We start from the raw sequence: 14,750 nt of genomic DNA, 5'->3' as shown, positions 1-14,750 counted from the left end.
ATAACCTAACAGTAAAGATGCATTTAAAATGGAAAATAAAACATGCATTGAAATAGTTGTGTACAAACTTCGCCTGCTTGCTTATGTTCCTTAATTTCATGGCGTTGTCCAAAGGTGTCAATGCACAGAATCCTTTTTCCAAAATATTATTTTATTTATTCACTCTAGTTCAACAAAAAGTAAATTAATTTTGGGGATCCAATATACATTATTTTCCCCCATGTGAAAGTAATTCAGGGATGAATGGCTTTTAAAACATATCTTTGAAAGTTTTAAGCTAGCCCTGAGAACGAAACATTTGAGTCGAAAGCATAAGCTTCATCACATTTATAACAGCTTTGTTTCAAGGTCTTGCACTAAATCCACAGTGCGCAAATGCTCAAGCTATGGAAAAGCTGATTGCAACTAAATCAAACTGAGGGGTCACACAGAATTTGCAAAAAATCGAGCATGATTATAGCAATAAGTGAGAGGAAACAAAAGCAGATGAATGAGAAATTTAAACTTTTGAACCACAAAGTCGGTATATTTCCAATACTTTTCCTGTTGATGTCATTCGTTTTGAACATAATGTTGACTAGACTTTTTGGCTTTGCCTGAATTCTAAGCATTTTACCCGAAAAAGTTTGGCACTGCTGGGGCTGCAGCCCCCATAGATTATTACTAATTTTATAATCCGGATTAATATTAATCTCTATTATAATCCCGATAAAATTCCGAGAATGTTAGGATAACAGCAAATCGAAAGATACGTTTATTTAAAATATTGTTTAGTAGCTCATTTAACAAATTTCAAACAGTTACTGTTATCAGCAGACGCACTTATTAAAAAGATATCTTTATATTTTACTGATCTTCAGACTGTGCCTTTAGATGCGGGTGAAATACAATTTAAACTACGTTCATGGAGGACGGTTGGAACGATCCTGTCTCTGTTCCAACCGTCCTCCATGAACATAGTTTAATTTGTATTTCACCCGCATCTAACGGCACAGTCTGATGATCACTTCGTGCGTGAAACTCTGAGTAACTGTCCGTGAAGTTTCTATCTTTAATTATAGTATTCCGCTCTGAGTGTATTTGCATCGACCACTTCTACGATTGTGTGAAACCTTTTACATTTTTCTTTGTTTATAGATTATAATAATCTATTACTGGATTGTAATAATCTATTACTGGATTGTAATAATCTATTACTGGATTATAATAATCATTAGAATTAATATTAATCCGATTAATATTAATCCGAGTTGTCCTGTCAATTGTCCTATCATCAACCACTTGACTTGTTAATGTAAAAAATTGTAAATGTAAAAATTGTAACTTGACTTGTCAGTGATATATCGATGATTATCTTACTGTTATCTCATTGTATAATTTTTGTTTTTTTACTGTAGGCCAGATGGCTTAGGAACCATTACAGTTGATGAGAAAACCTGGTTTGAGGAGATCAAAATACGTCTCTGGAATCTTCTTGCCTATCAAATCACTCGCTTCAGGTACAACATTGTTATGCTGCAATGCTGTAAAATTCTTGTTAGCAACCAGCTCACCTTTTCCTGAGGTCGTGGGATTTGGGTTTTGGTTTGACAACGGTCAATAGATGACCACCTTAAGCGATGGAAAGCTTTAAGGTTTCTCATCAAATTACTAACAATATTAGTCTAAACAGAGTCAATTTATTGCACAATGGCATTATTTTTCACTAATTGTTAACTTTTGTTTGTAGATATTCTTTTCCCTTTGGAAGACCTGAAGGTGCCCTGAAAGCAACACTGTCATTATTTGAAAGAGTAAGCCTCAAACTGTGAATTGTTTGTGCTGTGGTTATAATTACTGTGAAAGACTTTTAGTACTGAACAAAACCTTGGAAATTCACAAGTATCATGAAGTACATGTATAAGTAACATGCCTCATTTGTTATCTTGATCTTCCCTTCAGGTTATGATGAAAGACATTTCCACACCAGTTCCACCAGAGGAATTCAGAAAAGAAATAAGAAATTGCCTCCATCAGGCTGCACTTGTCAATTATACACGGGTCTCAACTTATGCAAAGATTGAAGGCAAGTCACTTAATGGTGCATTGAAAGCATTGGCAGTTTGTTTCTTCAATCCTCTTCCTGTCCCTCTACCCTCCTTTCCAAATAAATGTTGTTTTCTGCTCTCAGTAAAAAGTACTTAAATTGGCGAAGTACTCTCACTCATACACAAAATGAGCCAAGAACATCAAGATGATGATGTAAAGTAAATTGTTGTTAATGGGAAAGGGGAGCCATTGTAAGTTTTTAGATGTTTTTCCAGGCCACAAGGGCAGAACTCAAAAAAGGCAGGCTGACTTTTTTAAGTTGAGATCTAAAGTTCCTGGTGACACCACAGTAATATCACTTGTTTATAGCTTTAGTACACTGGCATAGTAATTTTTACAAAACTGGTCCACTATTTAAAGGTTTCTATATGTCTTTAGGCTCTTAATTTTTGAAGTGAAGCTCGTGACAGTGCCCCTTTAACTCGAAATAGATGATTCGTGATTAGGTAGTTCTCTAGTCTCCCTCGCAGCCGTTTTAGGTGTCGCCACACAACGCTCCTTTGCGGCTACGAAGGAGACTAGTGGTTCTCTCAAACAGCATCGAACAGGGGGAGAAGAAAAAAGACATTGTGTTTGTTCAACAATCAGGGATACATCAATATGCGTAGTTGATGGTTTGCTTGTTGTCATCTCCTGTCATGTTAATAATGCATTGAAATTTTAAGGAGAAAATGGAGTAACAAGACTAGTGTAGCTAGAGTGAATAACCCTGTTGAATGTTTACTCACTAGAGTCCTCTGGGGATGAGGTTTCACCTGAGACCAAACTGAATGACATCATGCACCTTGCGGAACTGTGCATTGATTTACTGCATCAGAATGAAGAACATCATGCTGAGGTACGACAAAATCACTTCTGTGGCAGGGAGTGCACAAGCACAAAATTGAAAACATCGCCAAAATTAATTCTCCGAAATAGCACTACACAAAGGTGTTACTCAGTTAATCAATAACTTTCATTTAAATCAGTCATACAAATTTTTCATCGTCAGACTGAAAAGCTAAGACCACCTTGTACATAATAATAATAAACAGTACCACGTGAAAGTACTCCCCAGTAAATGAATGGTCATGCAATGCAGAATCCTTTATAGGCCTAAAAATTAAAACTACCTTGTACAGCATATAAATAAATGTAGTACTATGTAATAGAACTGCGCAATTGCGTCTTTCAGATGGTCACACACTAGGGCTTCATCTACAGCCTTTAAAATTAGAGCCAACGTGAACAACACACTTAACAGTACCACATGAAAGTACTGCTAAATAGCTTTCATTTGAATGGTCACACCCTAGGGTTCTCTGTACAGTCTATACAAACCCTTTTTTAGCTGAGCTTTTGTCTATGTGTCTGTTTAGGCACTAGCCTGGGTGTCCGATCTGATGGTTGAACATCAAGAAATCTTCTGGTCTCTATTCACTGTTGACATGGATGCGACCCTGGCTACCCAGCCTCCTGATACATGGGAAAGTTTTCAGTTGTTCCAGCTGTTAAATGATTACCTCTCAAATGATCGTGAGTAACAAAGGTGCTGTTTCTACTTTTTGGGGAGCGGGGATGGCGCAGTGGTGAGAGCGCTCGCCTCCCACCAATGTGGCCCGGGTTCGATTCCCGGACCCGGAATCATATGTGTGTGAGTTTGTCGTTGGTTCTCGTCCTCGCTCCAAGGGTTTTTCTCCGGTTCTCCGGTTTTCCTCCCTCCACAAAAATCAACACTGCTAAATTCCAATTTGATCTGGAACAGTGGACGAAGAGCCACCCTGTGGAAGTGCCACTACAAATTCCCATTTATTTATTTTTTATTTATTTTTATTTAGAGCGGGGCTCTATTGTGTTGTAAAAATAAAACCAAAGCAAACATAAGCAACAGAATGAACCAGTAAGAGCTCGAAGCAAATGCACGTAGACGGCAACAAGCGGAGGAAAGCGCGAGTGATCAAGTCGCGTTTGGTTTTAGTTTTTATCTGATTGGTTGAACACGTTGTGCAGGTTTTCAAACACAATCACATAGCGTAGTATAACAAAACCAAAGCAATTCAAATTACTTTCACTCTAAGAGGATTAATTCCAAGGATTCTGACTTCATATATTTTTAATTCTTTTTTTATATTTCTTTTTCATTAATAGTTATATGTTTAGTTAGTGTATTATTTAATGGCAGGTCCACACCAGCTTTTATGGTTGCCCTACAACCTGCCTTAACAAAAAGCTATGTATGTATGTATGTATGTATGTATGTAAGCAAAAAGGTTCTGATATTCCGGTTCGAAATTAAGGAAACTTCAATGCCAAATAAAACTGAACTTTTCATGTAAGATGTGTACGTGCGATCGGCATGGCCTCTAGCCTCTTCCAGGCTCTCGGTAGTTGGAGGAGAGCGCACCTTCCTCCCCCATTCACGCCTCCGTTCCCCCTCATTCCCCTCCCCCCCCCCCCTGCGTTTTTCGCTCTCCTGCATCTACCGAGAGCCTGGTACAGGCTAAATGGCCTCGAGGTCTGCTGTATCTCTTCTTCTTAGTTCTAAAATGTTTTAGCGAACTCGTTATAGCCTGTCACTCACGAATGAACAGGTAAACAATTGGGCATATCAACAGTTTTAGATGGGGACGGGCACCTCTGTAACTTTTAGATAACAGAGCAACCTCGAGAGTAAGTCCAAGAATTACTTACCGCCGTGTGTTTCACTTCTTTGTTTTTGTTTTTTATGTTTTAGCCAACCTCAATCGTGGGAAATTCCACGCCCATTTACGAGATGTGTTCGCGCCCCTCGTTATTCGATATATTGACCTAATGGAGTCCTCGATTGCACAGTCACTTCATAAGGGATTTCAAAAAGAGAACTGGAGTCCAGTGAGGTAAGCGTTAATTGAGTCCTAACTATATGCCGGTACCTCTGTGGTGTAAGACAACAATGAAAGCACGGCAAGATGGGCGTATGTATGTTCTTTGGGACGGGAGGGGTAGTAGGTAGCAAAGGTTTAACGACGGTAAAGGCCTGGAAACAGTGCGACATTGCGTGTAACAGTTTCATTCGACGCGGCTACGTTCTGCAACCGTCGTGTAACTTTACTGACCCACCCAACAAGTTGTGATGTAATTAAAATGGCGACAGTAGTCGGAACGAGAATCTTTGAAAAATAAACTGCAACTGTGTGGTGAATTAGAGATTGGATAGTCAAAGGGCTGAAAACAGACCAATTACCTTTGACAAACTTTAGACGAGACTTACAGCCAATAGCATCATGGCTAAACTAACCAATCAGTTTCAACGGGCCAGACTTATAAAAATCATCATCGACTGACAACAATTTTTCACTTGACTCGGAAGATGACTTCCACCCAGGTTGACGAATCTCCAGTAGTTTTCAGTACAGCTCTCACCCAGACGATCACACCATACGAACAGCTGATAGTTGTGCCACGCCATTGCGTGAAATGTTGCCGGTAGTTGAAATTGTTGCGCGTCGTTTTGCGAAATATTACATTGTGTGCCCACGGCTGACATTTTATTACCGAATGGTAATGAGGTTATGTTATGGGCCGCATTTTCTCACTCGAACACTCACTCACTCACTGGATTCTGATATCAAACCGCAATTAATTCATCATTAAACGAGAAACGTGCTGACAGAAAGGTCCTTTAAACGCATTCAGCACATGTCAATCAGAAACAAATTATTCTTCAACCTCGTTCCAGGGTCTCTCTCTTTCAGGGAACTAAATTGAATTTCACAAAACAAATCGAAAGAGGATCACTTAGGGAAGGTACGTTTTTTATTAGGGGGGGTGGGCCGGGGTATTTTAGAATTTTTTTGGGAAAAAATTTGTGGCCCTCCCCCTTCCTAGAATGTTTTGATGCATGACCCTTCACAAACACCCACACAAAAACATGTGACCCTCCCCCCAACTACTCAGCGGTTCCTTGGAAACAAAAATAACCGAAAGTGTTGCTGACCTAAATACCTTCTGGTCGCTCCATCTGCACACAAAGCAGCTATTACAGGGTTTTTAATAAGAATCAGAGCAGATGGCAAAAATTTTGGAGTAGACGGAGAAGGGAGTACAGCTGCGAAGGCTCAACCTTCTAGGGGGGTTCGGGGGCATGCTCCCCCGAGAAAATTTTAAAATTTGGGCCTCTAAGAGTGAATTTCCTGCATTCTGGAGGAAGAATTAGGTTATTTCGACAGAACCATACATTGTCATTTTATTCAGCTAGAATACGTAAGTACTCTTAAATGTTTTTCATATATTTGATTCTAGCCGATAGTGGTAAATCATGAACAACGAGACGGCCAGTTTTCTGGCCAAGCAGAAAATATCCCATTCCATCACTGATGGCTGGAAACCGGCCAAACAAAATGAACTATCTTCCTTTTGGAAAAATTGGGCACTACTTTCCATTTTTGAAAAACTTATTTATGCAAGGGAAAGCACATGCTTTGAAAACAAAATGGCGGTCTGTTTCACGAACTGAAGGATAATGAAAGTATTGTGAAACGAAAAAAGACATTTTAGGGTCTTTTTTCAAACCATGCGTTGTCCATGTGTTATGTTTGTTGCCGTTGTTTATGTTTTATTTCTTGTTAATTTATTTTTCCATGCCGAAACAAAGTGTAACCCTCCCCCTCCTGTGAAAAAAACAGGTTTGGCCCTCCCCAATTTGTAAAAATTTTACTGATGACCCTCCCCTCTGAGGCCCCGGCCCACCCCCCCCAATAAAAAACGTACCTTCCCTTACACTTATCCTCTGGTGATAAAAGAGAATAGAATTCGCTCAACGAAGCCTCAGAGCATAGGCTATCAAAGACCCATTCACGTAAGAAAACATTCAAAGACGCGTTTTAGTGAACACAACATTCATGCACGTTTTTGTTTCGCGTCACATCATCTTCGTGTCACGTCATCCGTTCTTGATCTTTTTGAGTCGTGCAGAAACGCGCATCTTTCTCTCAAATTTTATTCGCTGCTAAAAATAACGCTATACGTGCTGGCAGAAAAGTAAAAATATTCACAAAACAAATTTACTTACCGTATTTACTCGAATAAGCGCCGCGGCGCTTATCAAATTTTTTGCCCCTCAAGTGCGGCGCTTATTTGAGGGCGGCGCTTATTTAAAATTTGGACGCCACAAAGAATCTAATCCTTTATAGTAATTGAAAATAGCGTCTTTTGATTGTCAATATTCGTCTCTTGCTGAAGAGAGAAGTGGCGCTAGCTTTCCTGGCAAAGTTCGCGGCCTTCACAACATTTACAGAATTACGTATTTTAAGAATGTTGGATAGAAAAACTAATGGGCGAGCGGAAAAACTATCACTTTGAACTTTAAAACACCGCTTTTGATGGAAAGAAATGCCCAAGATTGTTTTAGAGTTGCTTTGTAGTGCTGCTTTTAGTTAAACGGAATTCCTCGAATAAGCGCCGCATCGGGACTGCGGCGCTTAATCGAGGGCGGCGCTTATAAACTTTTTTGTCCCAAATGCGGCGCTTATTCGAGGGCGGCGCTTATTCGGGGGCGGCGCTTATTCGAGTAAATACGGTAATGCTAAAAAGGATCAAAGGTTACACTTAAATATTTTTGTGATAAAATACGGAATTCGCGCTACGAAGCCTGAGAGCACGAACCATCAATGATGCAATTCCCATGGAAAAATAAAACATTCACAGGGAAATAAAGTGAGATTGTGTTACATTATTGAACGCTTATTTGAAGAAAAAAACTATCAATGACCCATCCACGCAAGAAAACATTCGAAGGCAAATTAAGTGAGATTGTGACATTACTGATAGCACCTATGAACTACATATAGTTACGCTTAAACTGTTATAAAAAATTATTACGCTCGCCTTGTGACGTGTTTTAGTCAACACAACATCCACGGCACGTTTTTGTTTCGCGTCACGTCACCTCGTGTCACGTCATCCGTTTTTCATCTTTTTGAGTCGAGCAGATACACGAAGTGCTCGGGCGTATCTTTTCTCTCAATTTTTTTCCGCTGCTCAAAAATAACGCTATACGTGCTGACAGAAAAGTAAACATATTCACAAAACAAATTTACTTAATGCTTAAAAGGATCAAAGGTAATACACTAACCGGTAAATATTTTGGTTGTGAAAACTGAAAAGCGCTACGACCCCTGCGAGCACGAGCCATCAATGACGCAACTCACGTGGAAAAATAAAGCAAAGTGAGATTGCTTTACTTTATTGGACACTTATTTAGAAAAAATGCGGAGGTCGGCACTTCATTCATCGAATTACCATGAGGTTGCTCGAAGAGCCTTTGATTCTTATTTCTTGATTGCAGAGAAGGTTGCCGTGCATCAGAGGACCTTTTCTGGAAACTGACTGTGTTACAGCAGTTCATAGCTGAACTCAACTGGCCTGATGAGGTTTTAGCGTCTCATCTCATGAAGAGACTCAAGTTGATGGCTTCAGATATGGTTCAGTCCTGTGTGAAAAGGTAAACACTGATATCAACAAATGATTTCTCCTTACTGGTCTCCATACATGCCATAAGATACGAGTTGGGGGAATTTGATAATGTATCAACCCTAACCGCAGTTGGGTTCATTTTCGGACGCACTGTGTAAGTGTTAAGTTCTATCATCAACATACAAATTTTTTTGTTGGGGTATAGACATGTTTCCTGATTGGGAAAATGTGATGCTGGATTAACTCAAACCGTAGATAGTTTTAATTTGTAGTAGACATTGCGTTCAGTCTCTCAAGGAAACGGTAAATTGGTTCGCAGCGAACTTCACAAACTGAAGTGGCAATGTCTTTTTGTGCCGGCCCGGAATTTAATTTAACGCAAAATGTTGTTCCATTTCTGCCAGAACCAAGGCCTCGTTTGAAAGTTGGCTGAAGCAAACCCGTTTTAGCCTGGAACTAGTCGTACCCAGGACTGTTTGCGTCATGATGAATGTCGTCATACAGGCCAAGAAACAGGTGAGTGGTGTGTGAGGTTTTTGTATGAGATCTTAACTTGTGCAGTATCGCATAATTTGTTTGTTAACCATTTTCTCTGCAGTTGTTTTTTTCAAAAGTCTTTCTACTTCGTTTTCGTACTTTGTTGAAGCATCATTTGACACCATCGACACACACAAAGAATAGAGGTAGTGGTCGATTGGACGACCTTTTTGGTTTTGTCACACAATATCACCTTTTTAGCGTGACTGCGAGGTGCGTAAAAATGCGTGACGTCGACCTTTTTGGTTTTGTCACACAATCTTACCTTTCTATCATGACCGCGAGGTGCGTAAGAATGCGTGACGACGACCTTTTTGGTTTTGTCACACAATCTTACCTTTCTAACATGACCGCAAGGTGCGTAAGAATGCGTGACGACGACCTTTTTGGCTTTGTCACACAATCTTACCTTTCTAACGTGAGTGCGAGGTGCGTAAGAATGCGTGACGAGACTAACTGTTCGTTTTCTTTCTTTATTTATACAGTCAAGATTTCTTTGTGCCAGAGAGGAGTCCGAGAATTCAGAGGTAAATAAAATGAATTGTCTTGTCTTTACCGCCTTGGCATGAACCGTAAAACGCATGGACAATTAAGCCCGAGTAAACTCTGTTTTACTATGTCTCAGACTTTAAAGCCATGTTTAACGAGACAGCTTTAAAAAAATGTTGGAACTTTGTACAGGGACATTAAAATAACTAAAACCATTAAGAAAAACGTTTTTTTTTTAAAAAAAAAAGCTCTTTTAAAGTTTTCGCACTCTTTACGATAGTTAAAAGAGTAGAGACCATGCAGAAGTGTTGAATATTATGTTCACTCTTCCTGTCCTTTGCAGTATCGGTACCACTCAGATGTTTACATCTTTCTAAAAGATGTTATCCAAGAGATGTTTTCAACGTTCATCGCTAAGGTTTGTTATCAAGTCAATTATAAGCTTGAAATACATATTCTCCCCACTTGTCACCAGACGATTTCTTTTATGTTAGTTTTGAGAATTTCGTGGCACATCATACCCTTACTCTCTTCAGTTGTCTGCTTGACCATGCAGGTTTAAAAATAAATCGTTCTTTATCTTATAACTTAACACATGTAAGCCTTACCTATTTTACCTATTTTGTCTTGTAGCTGAACACTGTTTTAGAGTCGCTGCTGTCAAAGGTGGCTCGCTACGACCAAGGATTCATTCTTGCTCCGATGTTTTCTCTCAGGGTACGTACTTACCTTAAAAGCTATATAGACAAATACGCCCCCCCCCCCCTCCCTGTCGCCTTATTAGTTTTCTCAAAATGTCTTAAAAATAAATGAGCCCCCCCCCCCCCCACCCCTACCCATAGAATCATACAGTGTGTAAAAGTGAATTGTTCATATATTCTGTTGTGACTCCCGTGCACTTTTATGAACTACCGGGCCAGCTTTGTTTTGCTGTTTTTAGTTCAGCTAATGACTTGGTATGGAAGCACTGGAAGGGGAGGGGGGTAGTTGAGGGATTGAGGGTATTCGATGGAAATTTTGTGCAAAAGGAATAGGCAAGAGCACCATTTGAATGAATTTGTGCAAAGGACTGTGTGGTCGTTTAGTTTCAGTTTTTTCATCTTTTCAAGATAGTCTGGTTTAATTTTGATCACAGAATCCAGGAACAGAGCTTGAAGAATCCTACTTGAAATTCGTCAAGCTAAACTTGGAACGATTCAGAGCTCATCTTAATGACGAGAAAATGAAGAAACAGCTCATAAAGGTACAGTTTGCATGAGTCTTTGTGTTGCTTTTATGAACTAAACTGTCTTGTTTGTTGAAATTCTCAAACAAAACTTTCTGGTTTTAGGACTGGTACACATCGATAATAACGAAGATATGTGATTGGCTATCAGACAGAATGAGTATGGCGTTACACCAGTACCAGGTGCAGACTCTACTCACGCTCGCAGCGGTAAGTCTGTGTGTCACACAACAGTTCAGTCACTCGTCGTTTTTTTTAGACCTAATAAGTAATTTATCGAGTGATGTGTCCTTAATTAGTAATTAATTAGTTAATACATAAGCATAAGCCCCCTACATAACTACATATTAATTAATTATTAATATGTAGTTAATTAGGGAGGGCCCTATTGTAAACTACTGGGCCTCCAGTAAACTATGTTACCCTCGTTAAATAAAGTCCTCGTTAAATAATGTATTTTTAGCCATTGTAAATATTTTAGAAATAGAGAAATAAAATTATTTGTCATTAATTTTTTTTAAAAAAATTATTATTATTATTATTATTATTATTATTATTATTTATAAATAATTCACCTCAAATTATGATATTATAACTTGTGTATATTATTATTATTATTATTATTATTATTATTATTATTATTATTATTATCATTATTATTTTGCAATCGTTACATGTATCTCAGGTTGTCACGCAACTCTTTTCACTACTGTACTAACTTTATTGGACTATATTAGAGGAACTATGTCACAGTGTGTTAACTCATCTTATCGGCCGAAATGCTCAAAGCACGATTAAGCTAATCTAGGATTAGCGTTAATTTGATTTCAGTTGCAAAGCGTGACTTGTCTGCCATCTTGAAAAAGACCAACTGCGTCTGCCTATCTTACTTTCCTTGCGTTTGCGTTTTCATTCTACGTGTGAACGTCGCTTGCATTTGCCGGCGTACCATGTGTCAACCAGACTTACAGTCCGTAAAGAATCGAGATGGTTGAAGTCGAGGCCGATTGTGACAGACTTTCAGGACAAAACTTTATCAGTTGCGCCATGAATAATGACGTCCCGTTGCTTAGCAACATCCTTATAGCAGGGTCGGTCAAATTCACGGAGAGGTCAAGGATTCTAATTGATAACTTGTTTGGCTTCGGGATGTAGCATTTGAATAACTCTAATTAATTCCCTAGGAGCTCCCGCAGTTCGTGAGTGAAGACCTGTCGTCAAGCCGTGTTATCTACAACCGAACGTACAACACTGTGTTCTCACGGCTCCGAGTGGAGGACGCCATGCACAAGGGCCAGAGTATCTACGCCACTGAGGATCAAACTTACCCTGGAGGGGACGGGGACGACGATGACGAGGAGACTGAGTCGAGCGATGAAGAGGCGTTTGTTAGACTAGAGACTGGAAACTAGGATTGTTTGTTTCCGATTAAGATTACATGCGCGCGCAAGTTAGAAATGGCGGGAGAATGCCGTAAAGCGTAAAATTCAATATTTACTTTTGATAATTATGTAATTTAATATAAGTAAATTAAGCTAATAATAATTTATACATTACTATTGCCTCTAGTAAAATAATGATAAGAATTTATAGGAATAGTTTAACATGCAGAGTCAAATATCTATCGGCCAAAAAAATAGCAATTAGAAAACTAGTGTATATTCCAACTGCAAATTAAATTATTCTTTGTAACTAGAAGCTTTGAGCTGTCAAAGATAGTTAATTAGCTTCTGAACTGAAAAAGTAAATTACGTAAGTAAGAGAAGTTTTTTTTCTAATTACATAACTCTTACGTTTACAAACGTAGAAAAAACATGCAGTGAAAGTGTGCTTTATTCTGAATATGCATACTCTATAAATTTTGGAAAACCGTATGTTATAGTTTCGCGCTTGTAGGAAAAAATATTTATATCAAAGAACATATACGAAAAATAAAACAAGAAGAACTGCGATAAGCATTCCGGTTCTTTAAAAACGCTGGAAAAGTGTCAGAAACACTTGTCTGCGGCTTCCAAAACAATTTCTTTAGTGTTCGCAAATGCGCGTCGCATTTAATGTTATGTATAATAAATGGTTTTTGGCTTTTCCATTTCTTAAATGAGATCGTATTCAAAGTAGGCCGCTCTTAATGATTTTTTCAAAAATGAAATGAATAAATTCGACTTGAATCGAAAACAGTTTATAAGTGTGAGTTTGGTTTCAATGCCAAGTTCTTGTTTAAAAAAAGACATGGGTTATTCGAATTCAATATAAATGTGAAACAAAATAAATTAGTATTGACTGACTTTCCCGAGGAAATTTACAACGTTGAAACCTAAGACGAACTTCTAAAGATGTATGTTTTCAGTGTTTATAGTTAATCTTCGAAACTGACCAAATAATGAAAGTAAGTGGCGACATTTATTAATACGGTACTCTCTATAAGTCTTGCATTACCCATGCCAACTTGTAAGGTTAGGTTAAATACGAAAGAAAATTATTAATAAAGTTAAATACAAAAGACAGCAATCACTGAAATGTTATTTGCTTCTGAACGTATCAGTGGAAAGACCCTGATACTGGCATCAACCACCATACGGTGCCCCGACTTTTATTTTCTTTATCAGTTCACCTTTTTAAAATACAAGTGCCTTGAAAGCTCTGTCAAGTCCACCCGCATCTCTTTTAAACCCCCCCGCCCCCTTCAATAATCGCCCCCTGTCAGAGAGTTCATTTCCCCCTCTCTATTCACCCCACCTTTAAGGCAGCTTTACTCTTTTAAACGTCTGGTACACCACATTTACATTTACAGGAGGAATACGGAACCTGTTAAACCGGTCTTGTGGAGTACTTGTTTCGCGCTGTATTTGAACACCACGAAGCGGAGTTGGTAAAAAACGTATATTCTCATAGCTTGTACCAACCCTGTTATACAGTACAGTGCAAATTCAGTAAACTTTCACTGGTAAACTTATCTCGTCAGAAACTCTAACACGATCATACATTCTTATGATAAGAGTGGAAAATGACTGTCAAATACGTGATCTGTTCGTTGCTCTAATTAACATCAAATTGCTGTAGTGTTAGTTTTAGTGTTAAATCTGATCACACGACAAGAACAGCTAATGGGATATTTCAATGGGCATCTGCGGCGAGGTGCAAGAACCGGAATTCGATTCATCAGGGTAAATTTGACCCAAGTTTTGATCAAGGGAAACGAAATTTAGTTCGAGTTAGCGAGGAATTCAAGTTATCCGAGTTCGAGTTAACCGAGTAAAAATGACTGAAAAGTTGGGTAAAATCCAAGGGAAATGGAAATGAGTTCGAGTTGCCGGGGTTCTACTGTGTATTCTACACATCGAATTCCGTATCTTTTTAGCATCTGCATACAAATCACTGGTTCAGCGCCTCCCCTTTGCGTCATTCTTCTTTTTTTCTCTTCTTTTCGATATAGCGGTTCTTATCGTCAATCTAAGTGTTAATCATTTCCGTTCTTTGTAGTGCGGAATTGTTAGCAACGGCCAACTGCGCCGTAAACGTCAAAAAATTTCTACCTATTCTTCGTGTCTTTTCCGTGATAACCTGCAAAACCTGCCGAAAAATCAAGTCAAACCATCTTTACCGCACGGTCACTCTGAGAACAACTTGAAAAGCGACTACGTTATGAGACCGCGAGGGCTGCCGTCGAATTTTTCAACCCAGTCCGCCATGACTGCATTCCCAGAAACAGCTGGTACGCAATTCGGTGATGATTTTGGCTGGCCAGAGATGTTTACCTTCCTAACTGCGCCGGCCATGTTAATAGTCTTCATCCTGTTTGGCGTATGTTTGGCGTCTTGTAAACGGGAGGAAAACAAGGCAATAAAACTTAACGCCATGCAAAGTCCTAGCGACGTCACACGAGCAATGGAAGATGTTGGATTGATTTGAACAGCAAACAGGATCTGTTAGGTATGTGATCTTATAACTTAAACCCAGTCCAAACGAATGTGAATGACAT

General features: G+C 38.9%; 1 protein-coding gene across 1 annotated transcript in view; it reads left to right on the top strand.

The window, feature by feature from the left end:
- The window catches only part of LOC144667141 (calcium-dependent secretion activator 1-like), a 40,855-nt gene extending 28,589 nt beyond the window's left edge, over positions 1-12,266 (top strand). The window contains exons 14-27 of the mRNA XM_078528530.1: positions 1,398-1,499; positions 1,730-1,793; positions 1,942-2,065; positions 2,820-2,926; positions 3,447-3,603; positions 4,802-4,943; positions 8,393-8,548; positions 8,925-9,036; positions 9,543-9,584; positions 9,890-9,964; positions 10,180-10,263; positions 10,682-10,789; positions 10,877-10,981; positions 11,956-12,266. Coding sequence (XP_078384656.1) covers positions 1,398-1,499; positions 1,730-1,793; positions 1,942-2,065; positions 2,820-2,926; positions 3,447-3,603; positions 4,802-4,943; positions 8,393-8,548; positions 8,925-9,036; positions 9,543-9,584; positions 9,890-9,964; positions 10,180-10,263; positions 10,682-10,789; positions 10,877-10,981; positions 11,956-12,183 — 1,606 coding nt within the window. The 3' untranslated portion in view covers positions 12,184-12,266. The remainder of the gene's footprint in view (positions 1-1,397; positions 1,500-1,729; positions 1,794-1,941; positions 2,066-2,819; positions 2,927-3,446; positions 3,604-4,801; positions 4,944-8,392; positions 8,549-8,924; positions 9,037-9,542; positions 9,585-9,889; positions 9,965-10,179; positions 10,264-10,681; positions 10,790-10,876; positions 10,982-11,955) is intronic.
- The last annotated feature ends 2,484 nt before the right edge of the window (positions 12,267-14,750 follow it).

Source organism: Oculina patagonica, chromosome 10 (assembly GCF_052425735.1).
Source record: "Oculina patagonica isolate OP01 chromosome 10, crgOcupat, whole genome shotgun sequence".
NCBI lineage: Eukaryota > Metazoa > Cnidaria > Anthozoa > Scleractinia > Oculinidae > Oculina > Oculina patagonica.
Note: the sequence above shows the minus strand (reverse complement) of the source record. Positions and strands in the feature narration are given on the sequence as shown.